The following is a 26149-nucleotide window of genomic DNA, read 5'->3' as shown; positions in this document are numbered from 1 at the left end:
ACACACACACACACACACACACACACACACACACACACACACACACACACACACACACACACACACACACACACACACACACACACACACACACACACACACACACACACACACACACTCTCTCTCTCTCTCTCTCTCTCTCTCTCTCTCTCTCTCTCTCTCTCTCTCTCTCTCTCTCTCTGTTGTGTCTACATACGTGATGAAATACACAGGAAAAAATAACACCCTTATCTCCTGCTACTGTTCACTTTGCATTCCCTGCACTTGATAGTGTGGTTTTATCTCTGTCTGCTTAGCTTTAGCCACATATAGCATTCCGGACAGAAACATTCCAGCATGAGGTCATTTTCCTAAGAGAAATGAATGGTTTCAAGAGCACTCGGGCTCACCTTTGATCTTGAGAATCATTACTGAATGTGGACTTTTGTTGTTCTGGCCAATATTGGCAGCCATTTTTGAGAAACTGAAATTGGAGTACTGACAACAAGTCCTTTCACCTAAAAGCAAAGGTTTTCAGCTAACATTGGTATCATCATTTAGCAAGAGTGAGCAAGAATTTATTGAAATAAAGTATAGGCTAATATTCTGCTGGTCATGTGATCTCAATGGTGCCTCCATGCCGTGACCTGCTCCATGTAAAAATATAACAGCTTTTATAAGACTGATTTGACTGGAGTCTCATGTAAATTAACATATGCAAATGTGTATATAAAACTGCAGCTTATAAACTATCTGCGATGCAAATATGGTGGCTGTGGTTGAGAATCACGATATTGGCACCTTTCATTAAAAAAAAATCCAATATCGGTGGGGTGGGGTACTACCTCTTTCCTCATCTGATGAATTTGATATCTTCTGTCTTATTCTCAAACATTACCTTATATGTCCTCCCCTTTTTCTATCATGTTGAACTTTATTGACTCTGCATTCAAGCAGAATTAAACTGTGCAGTATTGATCTTGCTCTAGCTGTACAGCAGTGGATTATCGCTCTTTCCCTCTCTCTTCTTCTTTGTTCTTTCACAAAAAAAGGTTAAATACAAAACTGCACCATGTAAATTGTTGGGCATGTTTGTACTCTTACTTATGGAAGCCTGCTTCTACCTCAGCGTAAATAAAATATAATACAAATAAATTATGTAAAATAATTAGGGCTGTCAATTGATTAAAATATTTAATCGCGATTAATTGCATATTGTCATTGTCACGCCCCAGTGGTGATAACAACTCACAAAGACGAAGAAGAACTTGAAACAGGACTTTTATATACAACACTTTCATAGAGTACTCACACACTGGTATACATAGACGTATAAGGGGACATGGATGGGGACATGGATGGAGACGGGTATGGAGATGGGTATGGAGACGGATATACAGACGTCAACGGACAAAGACAGAGTGAAACAGAGGACTTAAATACTGGTGACACAGATGATGAATAATTAAACACAGCTGGACAAGACTAAACTAATGAGGGATGACGGTGGCAACAGACATACATGTGACAGTCATGAGTCAACTCGCGGTTAATCGCAATTTATTCGCACAGTTCTAAATGTACCTTAAATTATTATGTTTCAAGTTTTTAATACTCTAACATGGTATGGCCAAATATGCATGCTTTATGCAAATGTATGTTTATTATTAGTGAAACCATACTCTTAACCATACACATACTCATGTCTCTTAAGCCTAAGCTTAAAATTCAGAATAAGCAGTGATTTCTCTCATTTTAAGAATATAAATAAAGATAGTTTTTACACTGGCAGTTTAATTCAGAACAGGGTACATTTCATGTGAAAAATTGGTAATGTGAAAGCTGTCATGTGGACCTGGGAGCGCCACACCATACCTGGAGGAGGTCCATATTCCAACAGTAGGAATATAGTGTGACCCCTTTAAAAGATGCGTGTTCCTGCCGGTATTTTGTGTGTGTGGTGAACTGTGCCTCCATTCGCACGAACAGTGTGAGAAATATGGACGTGTGAGCGCTCTTGTTCAGAAAAGTAACCTGCGTATTCTTTTTAGCCGATTGTAAGTGGTGTGTTTGTGTTAATGATTTACCTCAGAGATGAGTGAGAGTGAGCTTCAGTGCAGCGTGCTTGGGCTGAAGAGAATGTGCTCAGTGAAAAAATGCACTTTTCTTTCGAACTGGAGTCTAATAAAAGTTAAGCAGAAAATATGGTAGCAATTGTGAATAAATGTCACAATTACCTTTTAATTTTTTACTTTTTAAATTTTATTCTTTTATACACTGTAAAAAAATTGTTGGTTTTTGTTGGTTTAAATTAAAAAGTAAGTAACCCGGTTGCCTTAAAATTTTGAGTTTATTGAAATAAAAAATCTGAGTTGATACAATGAAGGAAATTGGTTTAATAAATAGAAACTTAAAATATTTTTGCATCTAACCCACATAAGAAAATGTGATAAATCATGAAAATAGCACTATTTGGCATGTTTCACTGCGTCATCAGAAATAAAACACACACAATTACCCAATATGCTTACAAAATCTTTTAATAATATTTTAATAAAGGTTGTCGGTTCTCAAAAAAATGTTCATTGTATTAACTCAAAATTTTAATTTCAATGAACTCAAAATTTTAAGGCAACCAAGTAACTTTTTTTCTAAATAATTTTTTACAGTGTACATAATACCTATCACCAGACCAATTTAAGATTGAACATTAGTCTGGGGAGTCTACTCTGTATTTTCTACTGCACAAGAGGCGTGATCAATGAGCATTATTCAAATGACTCTGTATACAATTGTATAGTCCTTTAACCAATCAGACCACAAGAGGCGTGATCAACAAGCATTATTCAAATGAATCTGGCTGCGTCTAAAACCAGGAAAATGCTGCCTTCGGAGGGCACATTTCAAGGTAGGAAGGCACTGAGCTAGCCTAGTCTTACCAGACTCTTGTACATTTCATTTCGCTTCGCCTGTTTCACACAAATCCGACAAAATATATGTGCACTTGTGCAGGGTTATAACCATAGGATAAAACCTAAAACTTGTGCATTTGGATTGTGATTTATTCACGCCACGGTGGAGGGGAGAGTTTTGCGATTGGGAACATTCACAGTATACATATATTTACGTGCTGCTCACAGGGTCCGTAACATGATTGTATACTGTAAATAAAATGTAATATGCTTGGCATTATAATAAATGCTGCTATAAGTAACAGACCAATTCAAATGTTTACGTGCTTTTATTTTAATTAGTTTGAGCAGTGATTAAATATATTGCTCTTGTAAATACTTGCCAGCATTTTAAAGAAATGCAAGTCTAGAAATGACTCCAAATCAGCAACCGTATGGAGCTCTGCAGTTTTCAAAAATGATTATAAACAGTGCATTTTGAAGTGATATATTCTTGAAAACTCAATTACATCACCACACGACCTTGGTGTTTGTCAAAAGCAGTAGGTAACTCGGTCGGGCAAATATTGTTATAAACCCCAGCAAATATTGTTATTGCTCCGGCTTTAACTTCTAGATATTCAGCGGTGCTACAACGGAATGAATGGTTTCGTTCGCATCTTTCTCCACCGCTATTACTGAACTACAGCTCAAACTAGCGCATGACATCAATGTCATCGTTCTCAGCCACACCCTCTGTTCGCTGATTGGACCGGTAAAAATTTGTTCGGAGAAAACCTAAGAATAAACGCAGTCTCAGACGTAGTATTGAAGGAAATGAAAATTGAGCGGAAGTACGAAGGAGGGCAGAGCCAGGCTAGCATCGAGCCATGTCCGAATCTAATGTTAGCTTTACTTCCTGTCTACTGAGAGACCTTTATCTAATACATTTTTTAAGGCAGCATACATGTATCCTTCGCTGCCTTTGATATCCCACAATCCTGTGCTTTCCATTCAGTGACAGTTGAGCTGAAGAAAAAAAGATGGCGTCCGAAAGTTGCATTTGCTGGTCAGTTTTTTGAGTAAATGTATGTTTTTTACCAATATTTTCCATGTCATTTCTAACAAGGAATTATTAATGTAGTAATTAAATATTTGTTTAGTTTGCTATCTCTATTTCGCTGTAGATCACTGAACTGTTACACTGCCTTAGAAGTCTGTCTGAAATCAGTTTTGTGTAGTGCCTTCATGCACAAAACGCTGCCTTTCAAACCATTATCTTATGAGGCAGCGAGTCAGCTGCCTAGGTTTTCGGACGCAGCTTCTGTATGCAATCAAACAACAAGAGGCGTGATCAACGGGCAACAATCCATCACTTCTCTATACATCATCATGTTAAACCTGCCAATAGAGCGCCAGGTGGATAAGCCAGTCTGTGATTGGTTCCCGCAAAAGTGTAACAGAAGCAGTAGAAATTAATGTAGTTTTCCAGACTGAGTTGGGGCAAAATCTAATCAATAGCAGATCAGGCTGGGTTTACCCAGTCTACATAATATTCCCTCAAACAAACTCTTGCCACAGTACTTTAAGGCACCTGAATGCTTACGTATCCACACAGGCTTTTTTTTAAATATATTTTATTAAAAAAGAGTGACATGATGCAATGAGAGTTAGAACACAGAAGGAAAGAGACTGAGAGGGAAGAAGAAGAGGTGACAGAGTAGAAGTGAGAAGAGTGGAACAGAGGTGAGATTCTGTCATGTTTAACATCTCCATCACATTCACAGCTGAGAGATGAGTGTTTGGGGGAAGGAGAATGATTCCCACTTTCACACATGAATGCACACATGCACAAACGAGTTTACCTAACTATCTAAATGAGGGCATACTTCTATTGTTTTAATAAAAGGTAATTTATAATTCCTAGGCTAACTCAAACATAGCTATCCTGGCTCCGCCCTCCCACGTACTTCCGCTCAATTTTCATCTTCCTTCATTACTCCATCTGGGATTGCGGTATATTCTCTGGTTTTTGCAGATCGAATTTTAACCTTTCCAATCAGCGAACAGAGGGAGTGGCTAAGAACGATTACGTTGATGACTTGCGCTACAGTCTATGGTTTGAGATGCCATACATCATGACCAAACGTTAGCAATTGGTTATGGCAGATCCAGAGATCCAGAGTTTTAATCTTCAACAGAGTACCCACGTTCAAAGAAGTTAACGCTTGTCAATGGAGAGTGGCCAGACTCTGTACAAATTAAATGAATGAGAGTCTGGTAGGACCTGGCTAAATCAGCATCATTCAGAGCTGAATTGAGAATGCCCTTTCTGAATCTGAATTAAGAAACAGGATTGCAAACAGGATGTAGTATTGCAATTCAGTTTATAACACAGTAGATATTCAAAAGATGCTTACGTTTTTAAATAGAAAAGTGATTAATGCTGGTTTGACAAAGCCATGTTTGAATGTTTTAGATGGATGGATGGATGGAAGGTTGGATGGATGTATATAGATAGATAGATAGATAGATAGATAGATAGATAGATAGATAGATAGATAGATAGATAGATAGATAGATAGATAGATAGATAGATAGATAGATAGATAGATAGATAGATAGATAGATAGATAGATAGATAGATAGATAACAACTGCCTTCAAATTCACACTCATGAATTTAAAGGGAGCCAATTCTTCAAATGTGAATTTTGCCAACCGTTACTCAAACTCACTGCCTTTAGACTACGATAATGACCTTTAGCATTTTATAGTAGCCTAAGCAAGTAGCAATCCTCTGAATTATTATTATTTTTTACCATCATAGACATTTTGTTTGTCCATTTTTTGGTAATTCTAAGTATGTATTCACATATGTATGATGAACGCAAAAATAAATGTCTGGAATAAATATTCTGCTGTGCCAGGGTGTGGTTCACATACACTAACATACTTCACTCAAAATGCATCAAAGCCACCTCTGCAGAATAATAGAGCATAATAATAGAGCCGGCTCTCAGCGGCACTTAGCAATCAGCATCTCTCCCACACTTATGACGGCTAGCACCTACACATTCAGACAAAGCTAGACACGCACACACTCAGTCTGGTCATATGAACACTGTTTAGAGGTGCAGGTAATTTCAGTGAACTTATATGAATTCACTATAGAAAAAAGCATTTTTCCTCTTCGTTGCCGCTCTCTCATTAGCAGTGCAGATGCTGTGGATTGGCACAGACACACTGGCATAAGGAGGTAAAGCCGACATTTGGATTGCTCTGCAACAATATGTAAATACACCCACAGACATACACACACACAACACAACACAACACAACATAATTTCTGTTGTAGTAAAGCATTGTGTGAATGTCTGCCAGATTTGCATGTCTGTTAGAACATCTTATCTCTCCAGAATCACAGATGGAGACGAAAGGGCTTACTGTGATTTTGCCAAGTAGGATGTGTTCCCACATTGACATCCTTCTTAGTCTTGGAATAACATTCCTGTAGACCAGATTTTAAATTTAGGTTAGAGCTAGTTTTTTTTTAAATTAATCTGCCTGGAAACAATTGTCTTTAAAATTGTCTAATAACAAGTGTTTTGTGGATGAATCCTCAAATCATTGGATTTGCCAGGTTAATGGAATCAAATCATTATAAAAATGTTCAGTTTTTTTTTTAAATATATTTTTAGCAAGATAATTAGAGATCCCCAAGATGACCTATATATATTTTGGTCTGTTTTCTGATATATCTGTGAATTAGTCTGCACTGTGAACTGCAGCACTTAATTTTGGATGGAAAGAAAATTAAATCACAAAATCTATAAATATTTCCACTAGATTGTTAGAATTTTCTGTACAACTGAGTGTTTCTACCTCTGTGTTTTTTAAAAAAAGGGGGATTTAAAAAAAAAAGAATTTTAAGATACATTTTAAAATAAGAAAGCAAGTCAAAGTTGCAATTATGATTTGAAAAAAAAAAAAACATTGCAATTGTGCGACAGTCACATTTTAAGATATAAAATTGCAGTTCTGTCAGGACCACTGTCATCAAAGATGACTGACTGACTATTAGCAAATAGTTTGGATTGGCGGTATGATTCACTTCTGGGCAAGAACCCCCTGTGCATCCATGCAGCCTAGCAAGGATAAGCACATGGAGAGCAGCAATAACCCCCCTTATAGAGTAAACAGAACAGAACCAACATAATGTATTACAGATATTATTAATGTTGAGATTAATGTACACAATAAATCAGGAATTGAGTCTGATTTAAGGGTTAGAAAACCAAACCCTGACTAGACGAGAGGAGGAGCTGGGGATGGAGAAGGGTAAATGAGCTCTGATGTGAGCTTGACTAACTTGACCTGCCAGAACTGATGCTACACTGGATTTCTGAGACAAAGTCACAATAATGAGACAGAAACAGCAACCTGATCGTAACTATTTTACGAGATGGCAATTTCGTATAAATTTGTACAATTATTAGAGAGAAAAAAAGATAAGCGTGACGATCCACCTCTAAATATACCCGTCACTGGGGCGTAAACAGTATGAAAACATATGAATGAGATCGTATTAATTAATATGAATGGATAGCCTGGATGCCAGCCAAACTTAGCCCCACCCACAACATTTGAGGTCAGGAATTGAGGGCTAGATTTGATCCGTTGTGGAGCAACTATTCTCGAACCAGAGCTGTTCGGACCAATCAAATTGTCAGGATGGGCTCCATACGATGATGGACAGATGATCAACAGCAACCTAATCATCCAAGTTAACAAAGAGCACTTGGGTCTTTTCGAGTTCTAATCCTAAATGGAGAACTTGTTCATATATGGAATTCATTCACCTTTACTATTTCTCTCAAAAATTATGATTCTTGAAATGCTTTTTACAACACCGGCAAATATTGTTTACCCTAATCTTCTTTTTCTACTTCTTCCAGCATGCAGTGTGTGCAGTTGAGTTTTGTTGACAACTATGCGTTGCTCAACATAGTTCACTTACTCCGTTGCTCTGATTGGTTATAGGCAGTGGAGTGCACGAGGGGGGACCAAGTGGGGGGAGGCCGTGGGGGGCTGAGCCCCTGCCTCTTTGAAAGTGAAAGTCCCCTTTTTGATCGCACTACAGTGCCCCCCCCACGAACGCGATTTCCAACGCGATTCGAGCACGATTTTTACCGAAGGGGACAAACCCCCATCTATCCATTCCTCCCCCAGAACGCGATCGGTACTGACCCTGCCCCAGTGGAGGCCTGTGCCACTGGTTGTAGGTCTATCCAATGGCATTTTATTTTCAGTTGAAACACACCCATAATATCACAGCCCAATGCAGCAGCACCAGACATATTCTGACTGGAATTTGAGTATGACGACGTCAGGATAATGAATTGCCATGAGATTCTGTTTGATTACACTGAGAGATATAAAGTTGCGTTCTGAGATACGGCATGTTTCGAGATAAAGTCTTAGACATTGTGTGAGATATAAAGTCACAATAATGAGAAATAAAATAGCAAATGCAAGATATAAAGTTTAAATTAGCTTTTAGTTTTTATTCTGAAATTGGTTTCCATTACCACGGTTGATGCTAGCCTGGATGCCAGCCGAACCCACACATTTTTAGGTCGGGCAGTTCGGTCTGGCCTTGCTCCATAGAGGAGTAATTATCCCCGAACAGAAACTGTTCGGACCAATGAAATCATCCTAAATGGAGAGCTTGTTTGTATATGCATTCACCATCACAATTTCTCTCAGAAATGATGATCATGTTGGGTAAGTACTCTGTGTATCATTAAATTATTCTATTTTTTTACAACACCGCAAAGATCGTGTATTCCAGCCTGATTCCAGCTCGCGTGCAGACAATGTTGCCAAGTTTTTACAACAAAACCCACCAACTACAAGCCCTAAACAATAGCTTGGGCCCTAAAAAATGGCGTTTGGGGGGTAAAATGTGTGTTATTTTGGCACGGTTGCCTGCTAAAATTCGCACTCATGGGTCTATATATCACATAATAGTCGCTTCAACCCCTGGACATAGAAAACAACCCGCGGGGAAAAAATGCAGACTTGGCAACACAGTGCAGTTGAACTCTCTTGACATTTGACAATGCGTCGCTTCGTTGCTCTGACTGGTTGTAGGTCTATCCAATTGATGTCTTTCCTGGTTCGGAACACGCCCCATAATCACAGCCCAATGGAGCAGTTTCAGACTCATATTCTGACTAGAATTGAGTATGACCACATCACGCTAGGTTGATGCTACATTATTTGAAATATTTATTTTCATTCCATTCTATTATTGTGGTATAAATTATTTCCTTAAATGGCCTGTGACATAATGTTAACCAGACGGACTTTTCCTTTTTAAGCACATGATTATTGACCAGAATAAGCTGCAATGTGTGGACCAGACTTTATGGCATTTAGTCAAAGTCCTTGCTATATGTAAAACAATATTTACTATGGAATAACAAAATGTTTTTTTAACAGGAACATCGATCCAGGAATACATCCTACATGTGCTGACTTTTCCACTGGTTAGAAATTCATTTATGGCTCTGGCAACCCACTGGAATATCAAAAGAGGCATTACAATTCATTAACAAATGTAAAATCTCCCATTCTCCAATCTTCTTTGGGCTTGATGATTTTCTTGACATAACAGGATTAAGGGTCTTCCGAGCAGCTGTACTGAATGGAATCTGGTTTCTTTTCTTTCCCTTCTTTGGTATCAACTTCTGTCACATGGCAAAGAATTATCCAATCATATTCACACTATCATCATCATAGCCAAAAAGGGACTGAGGAGGAATATGTTTTTTCACAGATGCAGAAGTAAGGCAGGACAAAAATGCAATGAATGAATCGAAGAATGCATTCCCACACATTCCACAGCGAACAAAGTGGAATTTCCTGGGAGGGTCAACTACTGTGCAACTTCCTTTAACTAATCAGAATAAAAGAGCATGTTTCATGGCATGGTTGTGTCTGACCTTCTCAAAATGAGAGAGAGAGAAAATAATACTTAAAAGAAAAAGGAAAAAATACAACTTTATGACATCTTTATTCTCTGTAACGGTATTCTCTGTATTTTTTTGAACATGTTCTGTTAAAGAGTTGATTCACTCATAATTAAAATTCTGTCATTAATTACCACCCTCATGTCGTTCCAAACCCATAAGACCTTTGTTCATCTTCACAACACAAATGAAGATATTTCTGATGAAATCCGAGAGGTTTCTGACTTCCCTATATAGACAGCAATTTCATTAACATTTTCAAGGTCTAGAAGTAAAGACAAAAAAGAAAAGAAAAGTTAAAATAGTCCACGTGACTCCAGGGGTTCAACCTTAATTCTATGAAACAACAAGACTTGTGCGTAAAAACAAACAAAAATAATAACTTATTCAACAATTTCATTCTATGGATTTCTCTGTGTCTCATATTTCTTTCGGGTTGGAACGACACGACAATTAATTACAGAATTTCAATTTTTGGATGAACTATACCTTCAAGGCCTATTTGATAGTTTAATAATAATAATAATAATAATAATAATAATAATAATAATAATAATAATAATAATAATAATAATAATAATAATAACAATAATAATAATAATAATAATAATAATAATAATAATAATAATAATATAACTGATTAAACTATGTAAAATTGTAAAATTTATTAAAAGTTTAAATATTAATTATTTATAATTATTAAATACAAATACATAATTAATAATAAAAATAATAATAAATTACTCATTGATAATAATTTTATGAGAACAGATTAAACATGTAAATTTGTTATAATTTATTAAAAATCGAAATAATAATGAATAATTTTTAAACAACATTAATAATAATACTAATACCTACTGATAACAATTTTATGAGAACTGACTGAAAATGTAAATAATATGTAATAATAATAATAATAATAATAATTATTATTATTATTAATATTATTATTATGTGATCATTTTTAAATTACAATTATTATTTTTACACACACATCATGAGGGCTCTAGGATCCTAACACAAAAAAGTTAAAGAATATTTAAAATAAAAAGGTAAAGGTAAAAAGAAGGTAAAGGAAATCAAAAGGGTAAAGAGGAGACGCATGCAAGGATGAAACAGGGCCTTTCTAGGTCAGGGCATCTTAGGAAAAGCCTTTAATGAAATCTGACTGGTGCTTCATATAGTTTAATGTTACTCTTGCTGTTTTGTGTTGTATAGAGGCTGTTTCTGCTCTGCTCTATGCTGAGCTATGCTGCTGATCTGGGTGTAGTATTGATGCCTTGCTGCCCCAGGGGGCACATTATGTATGTATGTGTGTGTGGTTGTGTGTGTATGTGTTTGTGTGGCTGAGTCAGCGATTGGCTTGCACTGCAGCCCCTGATGTGAAAAAAGCGCCATGAGCTATTGTTTTCACACACACACACATACACACGTCATCACAAAGCACTGACTCTACCAATTATCCACATATAAGCTATGAGGGTTTTATGGCCCATACTGTAACGTCTTCCTGACCTTCCGTTGAAAAGACATTTTATCAGTTGATTGATGCTGTGCTGAGATGTTTTCAATTATTAGATATTGACAGCAGATCTGCCTTGTCTTCATGCCCTGTTTCTATTTCAGCACCATTGCTTAACCAGTATAAGACTTAAATGAAATTGCCCATCACTAGAAAATCTTTTTCAGCATGACATTCACACACTCTACACACCCACAAACACATACAATAGAGTAAAATGACCTCTAAACTCTATTTGTCAGCAAATGAGAATGCAGGATTGCTGCCGCAGTGTGACATTCTCAGAATAGTGTAAACACTTTACACATTTCTCTTCTTTTCATTTTAGTATAGATAGATAGATAGATGTGCTAAACAAGACCACAGTAATACGCATACACACAAACTCATCAAGCTCTTACCTTGTCTAGAGTTTCAGTATGATCCAAATCCAGAAAGCGCTTATATAGTATGCGAGTGTATGTGAAGCTGAGATTGAGGGTTTACTTTGAACACGCTGTTATGCATTCACTAGCTCTGTCGCTCTCTCTCTCTTTCTGAAACATACTCTTATTCAGCTGCAACCCCTGTGGGTATTCCATCTACATGAGTAGACTTTGACACGTGCACTTAGGCAAGAAATGTCTTACTGTATCCAAGTATGTGTTTCCTCATACGTAGATTCCAGCCTGTGAATGTGACAGTAATCTTTTCCCACAACAGCTCTCTCTCTGTCTCCCTCTCCATTGCTGACTCCTGTGCACGGCTGATTTCTGCAAGGTTTGCTCTCGCTCTCTCGGTTTCCTTTCTCTCTCACTTAATTGTCCATCAATTTTCTCTAAACCTCCCTTTTCTGCCTCTCTCCCTGCAGGAATATTTTTCACCTGTATCATTTCGTCTGTAAAATGCCACTGTGCACTGATAAATGCCAACAGATCAAATCTGAGAGACGTACGACTGCTCAACTTGATTGCATTCTCTTTTGAATTTCTACTTGTTTTCCTTTTTCTTCTAGGTAAGATTGAAGAAATAGAAATGGAGGGATGCTGCCAATGCCTTGAAATTACATGTCAAAAGTTTGGAATAACTTTTTAAATATTTTTTAAAGATCTGTATTTCTGATCAGATAAATGCAGCCAGCTCACCATAGGGCCTTTAAAATGAAAACACCAACAAACTAAAAAAAAAAAAAAAAAAAAGTTAAGAACCAGAATCTAAATCAGATATTGTAATAGATATCTTAAGCCGGGTGCACACTGTGCGATTTTGCCCACGATTTTGCCGTCTGAGACAAATTTAGCAAATCCTAAAAGATTCCTCAGATCCTAGGCTAAAATCTGAAGTCTTTGGTCGTTAGTTTGACATGTTCACCGGCAGCCGATTAATGAGCGCTGCGATCAAATTTTACCTCAGACAAAATTCTGGCAGTGTCAGAAGATTTGGCACAGAATCCTGCAGTGTGACTTCTCCTACGACAACAGTCAAATATCTCGGTTTTTCAAGACAAACTGACCAAAACGACAGCTAGAAATTTCTTTGTAGCCTGCATTTCAGTCCCGCGTGTAATGCAGCTCACTGTCAGCCAACGCCTCATTCATTGATGATATAAAGCTCCGGGTGAGTTTTCTTGCGCGCGTCCGTTTTTTGAGCGCCTTAACTATCGTGCAGTTTGACATTAATGCCAACTGAGATCTTATAGTGTGACATGGCTTACATCGGTGATCATGTTCGTAGTCTGACAAGGGACATTCGCAAAGGATTTTGAAAAATCGCACAGTGTGCAGGACCCATTAGATACACTCACTTAAAGGTTTATTAGGAACACCTGTTCAATTTCTCATTAATGCAATTATCTAATCAACCAATCACATGGCAGTTGCTTCAATGCATTTAGGGGTGTGGTCCTGGTCAAGAAAATCTCCTGAACTCCAAACTGAATGTCAAAGTGGGAAAGAAAGGTGATTTAAGCAATTTTGAGCGTGGCATGGTTGTTGGTGCCAGACGGGCCGGTCTGAGAATTTCACAATCTGCTCAGTTACTGGGATTTTTATGTGCAACCTTTCCTATAGGGTTTACAAAGAATGGTTTAAAAATCTTTCATAAACATTAAAACATTTTTAATTGCAAACCTTTTTGGCATGTAGTTCCATTTTGACTACTTACCAGAAAGAGATTAAAGACTGGTGTGTTTATGCATACTAAATCTGCATTATACAGAACAATTTACAGTATATAAGTATACAGGTTGAATCCCCAGTACACACACTGTGAAAAAATATTTAGAAAAAAAGTTACCTGGTTGCCTTAAAATATTGAGTTCATTGAAATTAAAATTTTGAGTTAATACAATGACAATTTTTTGAGATTTGACAACCTTTTAGGGCTGTACTAGAATAATCGAATATTCGAATATTCGTTCGGTGAGGTGGCATTCGATTTTCAGTTTTGAGATTCGAATATTCGTTTTTGTTTTTTTTTCTCAACACGTGACTTCCGTCGCGGACTCATTCTCACTCATGCTTGAAATAATAATAATAAATTAAAAAAAACACCGCAACATGCTTTCAATAAAAGCATCGCGCATTTTAAAGATTTAAATTAACAAAAAGTCAGAATAAGACTAAATAAATCCCTTATATAGAATAAAACTAATTGTAATAGATATTACATTTTGTGTCATTTTAAAAACGATTCATTTATTCTTATTCAACTGTTTATAAGCATGCTACCGTGTTCTTTATTTATTACAGTTCATTGAAATCACTGTGTTACTAATTTAATTTCTGTTTTGGGATTCATTTGTTTTAAAGAAAGGTTCGTTATTAATACCTTATTAAAGTTCTTGCTCTCAACAGACTTTGTGTTTTGTATCACTTGTGCACTGTCCGTTTTCGGAGCATAAACCTGCCCGTGTAATGCGTACCGGAAACTGTTCTATTTAAAAGATTATTAAATGCTTATTAATATTTAAAGAATGTGTGCCACCTGATCATATTGCACCAAATGCAACACTGCACTCCACTGGGTCTGCCGCAACACATTTACGATGCCGAAGAGTGAAACGTGAAGTCGTGAAAGATGATACAAATGCAAACCGACACTATTATTATATATTTAGCCCCACCCACCGAAGCTTCGAATATTCGATATTGATTGCCACCTAAGCGTCGAAGCTCAAAAAATGGCATTCGAAACAGCCCTACAACCTTTATTAAAATATTATTAAAAGATTTTTAAGCATATTGGGTAATTGTGTGTGTTTTATTTCTGATGACGCAGTGAAACATGCCAAATAGTGCTATTTTCATGATTTATCACATTTTTTTATGTGGTTCAGATACAATAATATTTTGAGTTTCAATTTATTAAACAAATTTTCTTCATTGTATCAACTCAAAGTTTTAATTTCAATAAACTCAAAATTTTAAGGCAACCAGGTTACTTACTTTTTTAAGTTAAACCAACAAAAACCAACCAAATTTTTTTTACTGTGCAGATATTATATTATAAATATATAATGTATCAATATGTTATACACATTATGGGTGTACTTATGTAGAGTATGACTGAGGTATACAGAATGGCATCACTTCAAGGTCAGTCGAAGGTCAATTCTTTCTGTTCTGATCTCTAAAAGAATGCTTGGGAATAACAAACTGAAAGAGAACGTTGAGAGGAGAGAAAAAAGGAGTAGACAACAGAGTTCTGTCTAGAGAGATGAAGAGAAAGAAAGCATAATATGTTATCAGATCAATTATGCACAAGTTGAACAGGTATAGAGGCAGGTTTTTATTTTGGCCATATGGGGAAAAGACTTTTGTATATAAAACATATGTGGCCTACGTAACAGAAGTTAACTTTATTTTCATTGCAAATTGTATTATCAGTATACACATTTTGAGAATGATGTCGTATACATCTTCATTCCTGCACTTGCTCTTAACATGATATAATCTCTGAGATGCACAGTCACTGCTAACCAAACTAGCTTTAATTTTATCTTTTTATATGCAAATGTATACACTGCATAAATTATGGATATGTTCTAATGGTTCAGACATTACCTACGGCTGATTCTTTCAGAATCATACAGCGTACTTTCGAGTCATTGTGGGTGCCTGGACTGATGGATTGAATGCAGCAAGTATCTGTGAGAATAGCTGCATGTTACTATTAACTGTGTCAGCGAAACATGCACAGGTTGACCAGCATCACACACACAGAATATTGATCACTTGTGTGGAGTGAATAATTGCTGACCCCTAAGGACACAAATACACACACACAATACCTGTCCAGCATTGTTTGGTCTCTATGGAGAGATATATAGAGTGTGAGTAAAACGGGAAGAAAGGGGCTTTACGATGAGGCTGAAATAAAAAAGGCAGCGTTAAACATAGTAAGTCTATTTTATGTCCTTTTCCAATACAAATTTGGCATTCATTAGATCTTTTTTAATTACTTTATCAGTGTTTAGTGAATGCTTATGGAATAAACATCCTGAAAGGTCTCCTGTCCCAAGCCCAAATGCTAGTCATACACATAGCTACGGATGCAGAGTGGTAACCTGCTGTTTTGCCAATGAGTCATCAGATTCCAGGTGCCCTTCCACTTCCTGCTGCAGTTGCTAGGTAACAGCACACATCTGAATCCAAATTCTTAAGAACCGCATGCACACTTATTCCTCAGCACACCCGCTGAACTCTGACACCAAGCAAGGTGTTCATTGCAGTCTTAAAGGGATACTTCACTGCTTTTTCATATTAAACTATGTTATTCCCTTAACTAAAACGAGTTGATGCATACCTCTCTCGTCTCAGCGCGTGCACTTAATCATTCTAACGCGCGGTGACATTCTGATTTAGATTAGTCCACTAAGCCCAGTTTATTCACTATGATACCAAACAGAGATCAAGTTAGAAGCGACCAAACATCTTCATGTTTCCCCTTAAATACAGTTACATGAATAGTTGAACAATCAATTATGTTGACACAAAATAAAACGTGGCACTTTTCTAAACGGATTAAAAAGGAGAACTATAATGTATGTCGGAATAGCATTTCTGAGAGTAGGCCTACTTCGACTCGGCGCAGTAAAAAGTCCCACCTGAAACATCCCCCCCCCCCTCTATTTTTTTGAATACTTTGAAAGCAAGGTTCGTAACAGTTCTGCGTACAGTGTATTATTGTATTTGTAGAGAGAGAGAGAGAGTGTGTGTGTGTGTGTGTGTGTGTGGGGGGGGGGGGTGTTATGGCGACAGCATCGGGTGTGTTCTGTGTTGATCGTTATGAAGGTTGTTACTGAAACCCCACGGTATCACGGTATCACAATAAACAAACAGAACACTTACAGATTAGACTCAATATTTTGACTGATCAGCACAGAAAAGCACTTCCTCTAACTCCCTCTGTAATCTGTAGAAACCATACTGGTGGCACGTCTACCCACCCAAGACTTCATCCAAGTGCATTAAGCTCTTTATGTTCACTTTTTGCTCAGCGCACAGATAGTCGCTTCAAAAATGACTGCGCTCATCTCCTGCGCATCCATGTTTATTGTTATGTCTGTCATGCGTCTCCTAGCAACCAGGCGCTTGTTTCAGTTTGTGTTCTGGACGTTTTTAAAGTCTGGTAGTGTACGGTGCCCAGCTTTTCTCTGTAACCATTTACAAAGTCGGCAAGTGTATGATGGCTAGTGTTTTTTGAATCTGTTCAGATTTTAAAAATCGTGTAGTGTATTCCAGCCTTTATTGGGCTAAGCTAAATGCTATCAGATCGATTAGGTGCACAGAGAGGTATCAACTCGTTTTAAGGAATAACATAGTTTAATATGAAAAAGAGGTGAAGTAATACCTTTAAGACACCAATGATTTTTTTTTTCTAAATTAAACTTTAATTAAAGTGATTAGATATGAGAATACCTCAGCCAGGGCAGAAATACTTCAATGTGAGTATACCAACCTTTTATCTATGTACAGTCAAATAGTTAGAAAGACCAAAATTCCTATACATTTTTTTTATTCAAACATACATGGGATACTGGTTTATTAAACTGATGTTCGTAAAAGTGTTTTTCTCGACCAACATCATCTTGAAATCTCTGGCGCCCCCAGCCGGACATTTTGATAAATTAAGCAATGTTGTATTTTTTATATAATTTAAATTATATAAAAAATACAATGTTATTGCAATGTTTGAATATTATTAAACAAACAACCAGTTTTTTTAATTAATTAATAATCTAATAAAACTATAAAAACCCTCATGGTTATTATTAATTATTCATCAAGTTTTCACAAGGTCGAGATTCTGCAGCGAACCTTCTGAGGAAAAAAAGGGGAAACCCCTCTCATACTCACATCCTATTTTTCTTTTTGAAGGCCAATAAAAAAATATATATTGAGGGGGAAAACTATATTAGAAATAGCAGAAGTGACATTAAATTGATCGTAGGCCTACATATGACAATGAGGAAGTTGCTTTTTGTGTTTTATTTTTATCTAGGTTGCTGACAGATTAAATGCCAGATTAGATTGCAACATCTGCAACATGGTCTTTGCAAACTATTAAATCTATTCTGAATTCAAATAATGAAGGGAACATGTAATAACTTGCATAGCCTATATGACTAATCATTTGACCTCGCTGTCGAATCAAGCGAGGAAATTTGATATCTAGGACACGTCTGCATGAAAGGATCCGCCTCTCTTTGTTTCACTTCTCAAGAAAGAGGAATGATTCCTTATTAAAGGTTTTTCCCCGGCAAAGATATGGTTATACACAAGAGAACTGACTTGAGTTGCTTCACTCTTTAACCACCTACAGATTTAAGCTGAACGTGGGGAAGTAGATCGTCATAATTCAAGTAAGTCTATAATAATAAATGAGCACATGCTAAATTTAACTGCAGTACTTTGAAGGAAAAGGAATACGTTCTCCTCCAGCTTAATGATTCACTTTTGAAAATAGTCTAAACAATTATTTTGTTGTAATTAACTTTCCTGAGATGAAAAATGTGTCTTAAATAATGGTCAGAATGGAGACCATGGCTAGTTGCACGTTTTGCTTCGAAAATCTCTCATCTTTAGATACCTTTTGTGAAATAGAAATGATTAAAATACAGTGTTTCATGAGGATAATGGATGCAAACAGTATTATATGCATGCACTTAATTAATGATTTTGCAACAGCAAACAGCTATAAAGTAAAAAATAACTATGAAACAGAAAAAAATGATAAAAGCACCATAGAATACAACATTAATAGTAATAAGGAATTGGTTGTATATGTACAAAATAACCATGTGACAACCTGACCCAACCAGACATAAGAAACAAATACACTTATCTTGAGGTTTTAACTTCCTCATTCGACAATTAGCCCTGGTCTCTTTTAAATCTTTTCATAAGGTTGTGTTGTCTATAGGTAAGCGAAACAATGTTGTCAACAATATTTTTTTTATGTTTATTACAGTTTGACTTTGTGAAAAAAGCTAGGAAGGAAGGAAAATATATGGAACTGATGAAACTCATATTGTTGCCCCTGTTCTGCACGTGTTTCCATGCCCACTATACAGGCTCTGCATATCCACACAAGTCAACATGTAGGATTGAAAATGACAAAGCAGACTGTAGTCATATGAATCTGGATGCAGTTCCAACGAACTTGCCCATAAATATCACCACATTGGATGTGTCTCACAATAGACTAAAAAATCTGTCTTCCTTGCTTTTGTACTCAAGTCTGGTGAATGTAGATGCCAGCTACAACTCTTTAACCGCCATAGAAAAGGATTTGTGTCTTTCTCTGTCACACCTGCAAATTCTTAATGTTCAACACAATGAAGTGTATTTGATGAGCGAGAAAGACCTGAAAAACTGTTGTAATTTAATGCGACTTGACCTGTCCGACAATAGGCTGAAGCTACAAGGGGAGCCATTCTCTGTTCTAAAGGTATGTTTATGAAGATACACAGAGAAAAAAATATGAAATTCATTCAAATTTATTACGTTTAACTAGAATACTGTTATCTAGCAGCACTAATATTTGCATAAAGTGTTGGGATACATTATGAGTATTTGTAAATATATAGTCAGAACTGTCACCTATGATGACTGATAGTTTAATGTATAACTAGAAATACTGTGTGCTGTCTCAATGGTTTGTTCACAGTTAACACACACCATTTGTTGTTGTTGTTTTTGTATAGGATGCACGAATAATAAAATTCTGCCTAACATGGATAAGCCAATTACTGATTTCATGCTATGGCCTCCAACCAGTAATAACATTTTCCCGTCTGTTATGGTCTTATAAATAATACATGTATTTAACATTTCCTTCCTATATAGAGTTTGACATGGTTGGATGTATCTCGAAACAAACTGAAATCTGCTAAACTAGGCATACAAGCTCAGCTGCCAAACCTGGTGACCCTTGTTCTTTCTGGAAATGACATTTCTGTGCTGCAAAAGGACGACTTCTCATTCCTCAGTAATTCCTCTGCATTTCAGGTTCTGATACTCTCGTCTCTGTCTCTTAAAAAGGTAAGAGGAACAGAATGTGACTCATGTGTCGTTACTTTCACTGCCCTTCAGAATCATTTTATAAAAACCCTTTCAAAATATCAGACTCCACTATATGTGTTTGCCACTGTGTGTGTGTGTGCATGTGTTTGTTTACTCATAGATAGGAGATGGGAGACTCATAGATAATTTCTCTTTCTTGGAAAGCTGATAGGACCGTATTTCTCTTTGGTCTCAGACAATTAATCTTTGCTTTAATGTTTTCATGGTGAAATAATATTGAATAACTTTTTAGTCTGATTACCTAGATGACATGATCTGATGCTAACTTGAAGTGCTTGTGTAACATGAGAATACAAATAAATAAATGCAATTTGAATCTCAAAATAAAAGTCAGAAAATTAGTATATTTATGCTTTTTTTAAAAAAAGTTAAATTTTAGCTGAACTAGAAACAATATTGTTTTTGTCTTTTGTAAAAGTCATGTTAACACTCAATTCGAAATGAAACAAGTTTTTTTTTTTTTACAAAGTTAAAGCGATGACATGCATAGTTAATCCTTCAAATATTAGATTATGAATTTTCACAGATACTTGGACAGACAGATCAGATTTTTGCTTTTAAAAAACACTGTAGATTATACTTGTGCATGTAAACAAACTCAATTTCATGCTAAAAAGTGTAGTTTCATGAACCTGGTTAAGCTCTATTATTCTCACTCCAATAAACTTTGTCTTCTTTTGCAATTGTTTTTTTGTTTTTTAACTCAGGTTGAGAATGGCTGTTTCCAGGCTATTGCTAGTAGACTGTCTGACTTGGTTCTGGATCAGAGCAAGCTCGGCCCACAGTTAACCACTAATCTTTGTGCAGAACTTGCTGGGACAGCCTTGCGAAACCTTTCCCTTAAGAACACTCTCCAGGTGACACTCTCAAACACAACTTTTCAAGGTTTAGACAAGACTAGCATCACAGTGCTTGACCTCAGCTACAACACAATGTCAAAGATTGCTGATGATGCCTTTCAGTGGTTTCCCTTTCTGGATTTTTTATCCCTGGAGCATAACTCCCTTAGACATCTATCTAAGGACACATTCAGTGGACTGAGAAACCTGAGGCAGCTTAACTTGCGGAAAGCACTGATTAAGAGTCATTCATCATCCTTACCAATTATTGAGGACTTCTCATTCCACCATTTAGTCCGATTGGAGCATCTGTGTATGGAAAATACTGCATTCCGAGGGATAACGGAGCACATCTTCTCTGGACTTCTGCGCCTGAAGTCACTGGATTTAAGTTGGAGCATCACAGGGTTGAAGACAGTCACAGACATAACCTTTGCTTCTCTACAAGAATCTCCACTCCTTGAGACTCTTAATCTTACGGCCATGGGTATAAACAGGTTGGGGCCTGGTGCCTTCTCAATTTTGGGCAATCTCACTACACTCCTACTAGGCCGAAACTTCATTAATCAGCTGTTGAAAGGGGATGAGTTAGAGGGCCTAACCAGCATTAAAGAGATTGACTTTTCTATAAACCAGCAAAGTATTTCCCTTACCAATACATCATTCATCCATGTCCCTTGGTTAAGGATTCTAAAGCTAGGTCGTGCCCTAAAAGGGACCCTAGATATGGAACCATCTCCTTTCAGGCCACTAGTCAACCTTACAGTTCTAGATCTCAGTAATAACAATATTGCAAACATGAATGCTGGCATGCTGAAAGGGCTGTATCATCTGAAAGTGCTGAAAATGCAGCACAACAACTTGGCTAGGTTGTGGAAGACGGCCAACCCTGGTGGTCCAGTGTTGTTCCTCAAGGATGCCACAAAACTGTCTTATCTGGATCTGGGTTACAATGGCCTAGATGAGATTCCACTTGATGCTTTGCGTGGCTTCTCTGAGTTACATGAGCTAAGTCTCCGTGGCAATCTCTTGGATCAGCTGCATGCCTCTGTTTTCGATGACCTACAATCTTTAAAGTATTTGCATCTTCAAAAGAACCTTATAACATCCGTCCAACGTGCCACATTTGGCGTGCCGCTGTCCAATCTGACAGAACTCTACATGGACCGCAACCCCTTTGACTGCACCTGCGAGAGCATCCTGTGGTTCTCCGAGTGGCTTAACTCCACCAACGCAAGCGTTCCTGGATTTCCTCAAAGTTACATCTGCAACACCCAAATGCCTACTTTAACCGCTCTGTCATGAGCTTTGACCCATTGTCCTGCAAGGATATGACACCTTTTAAGGTGCTGTACATTTTGAGTAGCACAGCAGTGTTAATGTTGTTTATTTACAGCTTTCCCTGGTGCACTTCCAGGATGGAGAATCCAGTTCTTCTGGAGCATAATGGTAAACCGTATGTTGGGGTCGCTGAAGGATGAAAGCGTTACTGAAGGTAGATACGTGTATGATGCTTATATCATTCACACTGCTAAAGACAGACCATGGGTGGAACGAAGCTTGCTCCCCCTAGAGGACGAAAAAGTAAATTTTTTCCTTGAAGACAGAGATGCAATACCTGGCTTTTCTCAACTTGACACCATTATTGATAACATGGGACAATCCAGGAAGATCATTTTTGTTATCACAGAAATGCTTTTAAAGATCCTTGGTGTAGGCAGTAAGTAAAATTACTCTATCTATAGGTTATTCAAAAAGGCATACCTACAATAATATTTAATCACCATTAATTAAATGCAAACCACTGACCAGTTTCAGATTCAGATCCTAAAAAAACACCTCACATATTCACCGAACATAAGCTTCCTTTTAGGAAGTTACTGAAATACACAGGTATTTTAGCTAATTGACAAAATGTATAAGAATTTACACGTTTTCTTGTTTTCTCTGCAGATTCAAAGCACATCATGCACTTCACCAGGTAATGGAGGACAACCGTGACTCCCTGATTCTGATTTTCTTGCAAGATGTAACTGATTACAATCTAAACCGCTCTCTGCATCTTCGTCGTGGCATGTTGAAACCTTGCTGTGTTCTCGACTGGCCTTTACACAGGGAACGTATCCCAGCTTTCCACCAGAAACTGCGCTCCGCATTAGCCTCTACCAACAAGGTTTACTAGAAATTATTTTTTATCATGTTAATTTTGTGTCTGGTCCTCAATATTTGTATTTACTGTTGAAAAAAAAATGGAATTCAGAAAAGTTTTAGCCCTGATTCCTTCCAAAGCCAGCAAACCCCCTCCCCCTTCAGAAATTACATACATTAGCTTTGCAAAGAAGCTACCAAATGTGTCAAACGCATAAATGTACTGTGCTCTCACAAAAAGTTACATTACCTTTTTTATCCTAGTAACCATAATCCATTTACAACTCCATTTACAATAACGCATGTCTAAGGTGCTATTTCCTTATGCCCAAAGAGATCCTTTTACTAAAACTTGCATAAAAATGTAATTCAAATAAAGGTAAAAAATTAAAAATGATTTAGCCAATCACCTTCAAGGATCTGTTGATCTCTCTCTCTCTCTCTCTCTCTCTCTCTCTCTCTCTCTCTCTCTCTCTCTCTCTCTCTCTCTCTCTCTCTCTCTCTCTCTCTCTCTCTCTCTCTCTCTCTCTCTCTCTATATATATATATATATACCAGGACATGTTTTTGTAGGTTGAGTAGCTTTGTCATGTTATCTCAGGTACTGATTATTTGATTGTTTCAACCTGAGAAGGGGTAGTTACTAAAAACTGACGATAAATGTTGCACTATGTTTGTATTTAAAATCAGTGTTAATGCTAAACAATGTTAATGTCAATGTTGTTGCTAAGAAAGCAGCTTTTTAGAATGCCAACTAATTGCATTTTTGTGGTACAATGCAGCCACCCAGTGGTCATTTCTTTACTCCATGGAATATTTCTTTGTAGATATTTATTTTGTCTGTTCCTCTGTAAGCACATGCTTTAAATTAAAATGCTCTTTAACATTTCATATACTGCGGTTCAAATGTTTGGGATTTTATGTTTTTTAAAAAAAGTCTCTAATGCTCTAACCCAGGGGTTTTCAAACTGGGGTCTGGGGACCCCCAGGGGTCCTCCAGAAGGTTCTAAGGGGTCCCCATAAAATTTCAGAGAATAAAAAGACAAAGCAAAAATGTTTAAAGTCTACCAGACATTCTAACTGTTTCGGTTCTAAATGTTTCTCTCCTTTTTTGATGTATACATATATATATATATATATATATATATATATATATATATATATAGATGGATTTTAGGAAGGGGTCCCTCATAAAAGGTTCATCATATTTGGGGGTCCCTGGCATCATAAAGTTTGAAACCCCCTGCTCTAACCAAGGCTGCATACATTTGATTAAAAATACAAAGAAAAAACAGTAATATTGTGAAATATTATTTACATTTAACATATATATATATATTTTTTTTTGAATATTTAATTTTTTCATTTATGCCTATGATGCAAAGCTGAATTTTAAGCATCATTACTACAGTCACATAATCCTTCAATAAATATTCTAATATGCTAATATGATTTAGAAATATTTTTGATTATCAATTTTGGAAAAAAGAAAGTGTTACAGTTTTTCTCAATTGCTAAAACACTAAATCCCATCGGCTGAACAAATTTCTCAGTTGCCTGAACTCCTTGTGCAGTCTGTTGTCAATACCTTAAACCATTTCACATGGTAAAACACAATTTGCAGATCTCACTTAGACTTTTCAGCAAATCTCTAAACACATTCTCGTTGTCAAGACACATACTGCTCTCTAATGCACATGCCATTCATACGGGTTAACACAAGTGGCAACAATCAAATAAAAATGGAGAACACAATGTCATTGATTGAACACAACCACTCAAAACTGATTTAATCTGTTTCAAATGATGAGACACAACCAATATAAGTACAGTGCATTGTAGGCTGTATACTGTACAATTAACAAATCGTATTGCCCTGAACATGTTGCTTTCCAGTTGTTTACAGTACTACTGACTGCTCAATAGATTTTGACTGGTTGCAGGATCATATCAACAAAGAACAAAGGACAAGTTTGTGAGATGCAGAGTACAGTACTGTGAAAATGCATATCTATAGCACAAATTGTATTTATCGTGTGATTTATATGCCAAAATTTGTTTTTATGTGCATATGTTATGCATGCAGTTTTCGTGTGCATATGATATGTACTTTATATTGTGTAATGGGGTGACAATGCAAATCATATGCACATAAAAAATAATTGTGCCGTATAAATCGCACAATAAATACAATTTGTGATGTATATGCATTTCATGAGAATGAGTTGGTAAAAATAGGGCTACAAGCAAGAGTAAGAACAAACAATTGCAAAGCAAAGCAAAGCAGAGTAGTAATAATTTCTGACCAATTTTGAGCTATTACAGTTTTTCTCAATTGCTAAAACACTAAAACCCATCGGCTGAACAAATTTCTCAGTTGCCTGAACTCATTTAGCTAATTGTGCAGTCTGTTGTCAATACCTTAAACCATTTCACATCATAAAACACAATTTGCAGATCTCACTTAGACTTTTCAGCAAATCTCTAAACACATTCTCGTTGTCAAGACACATACTGCTCTCTAATGCACATGCCATTCATACGGGTTAACACAAGTGGCAACAATCAAATACAAATGGAGAACACAATGTCATTGATTGAACACAACCACTCAAAACTGATTTAACCTGTTTCAAATGATGAGACAACCAATATAAGTACAGTGCATTGTAGGCTGTATACTGTACAATTAACAAATCTTATTGCCCTGAACATGTTGCTTTCCATTTGTTTACAGTAGGCTACTGACTGCTCAATAGATTTTGACTGGTTGCAGGTTCATATCAACAAAGAACGAGCTTGTGAGATGCAGAGTACAGTACTGTAAAAATCAGCCTAATCTAATGAAAATGCATATCTATAGCACAAATTGTATTTATCGTGCGATTTATATGCCAAAATGAGTTTTTATGAGCATATGTTACGCAGTTTTCGTGTGCATATGATATGTCCTTTATATTGTATTATGTGCACGTACTCCAAACAACTCAACCTACCCAATGGGGTGACAATGCAAATCATATGCACGTAGAAAATAATTGTGCCGTATAAATCGCACAATAAATACAATTTGTGATGTATATGCATTTCATGAGAATTAGTTGGTAAAAATAGGGCTACAAGCAAGAGGAAGAACAAAAAATTGCAAAGCAAAGCAGAGTAGTA

The 26149-nt window shown here is 36.7% G+C and overlaps 2 protein-coding genes across 3 annotated transcripts in view; one reads left to right on the top strand and one right to left on the bottom strand.

Moving 5' to 3' along the window:
• sorbs2a (sorbin and SH3 domain containing 2a) overlaps positions 1-12104 on the bottom strand; it is a 117179-nt gene extending 105075 nt beyond the window's left edge. Inside the window, exon 1 of one of the 2 annotated variants that reach the window (XM_067441872.1) lies at positions 12061-12104. The gene's annotated coding sequence lies outside the window, so the exon portion shown is untranslated. The other variant, XM_067441871.1, reaches the window with a different exon arrangement.
• Positions 12105-18118: 6014 nt separating this feature from the next.
• tlr3 (toll-like receptor 3) lies at positions 18119-23198 on the top strand. Its single transcript, XM_067441868.1, is given in 8 exon segments — positions 18119-18275; positions 18884-19363; positions 19762-19956; positions 20706-22107; positions 22110-22228; positions 22230-22533; positions 22536-22557; positions 22791-23198. Coding segments are annotated over 7 exon segments (2712 nt in total). The 5' UTR covers positions 18119-18275; positions 18884-18922; the 3' UTR covers positions 23020-23198.
• The last annotated feature ends 2951 nt before the right edge of the window (positions 23199-26149 follow it).

This window comes from Pseudorasbora parva, chromosome 4 (genome assembly GCF_024679245.1).
Source record: "Pseudorasbora parva isolate DD20220531a chromosome 4, ASM2467924v1, whole genome shotgun sequence".
In the NCBI taxonomy this organism is placed as follows: Eukaryota; Metazoa; Chordata; class Actinopteri; order Cypriniformes; family Gobionidae; genus Pseudorasbora; species Pseudorasbora parva.
Note: the sequence above shows the minus strand (reverse complement) of the source record. Positions and strands in the feature narration are given on the sequence as shown.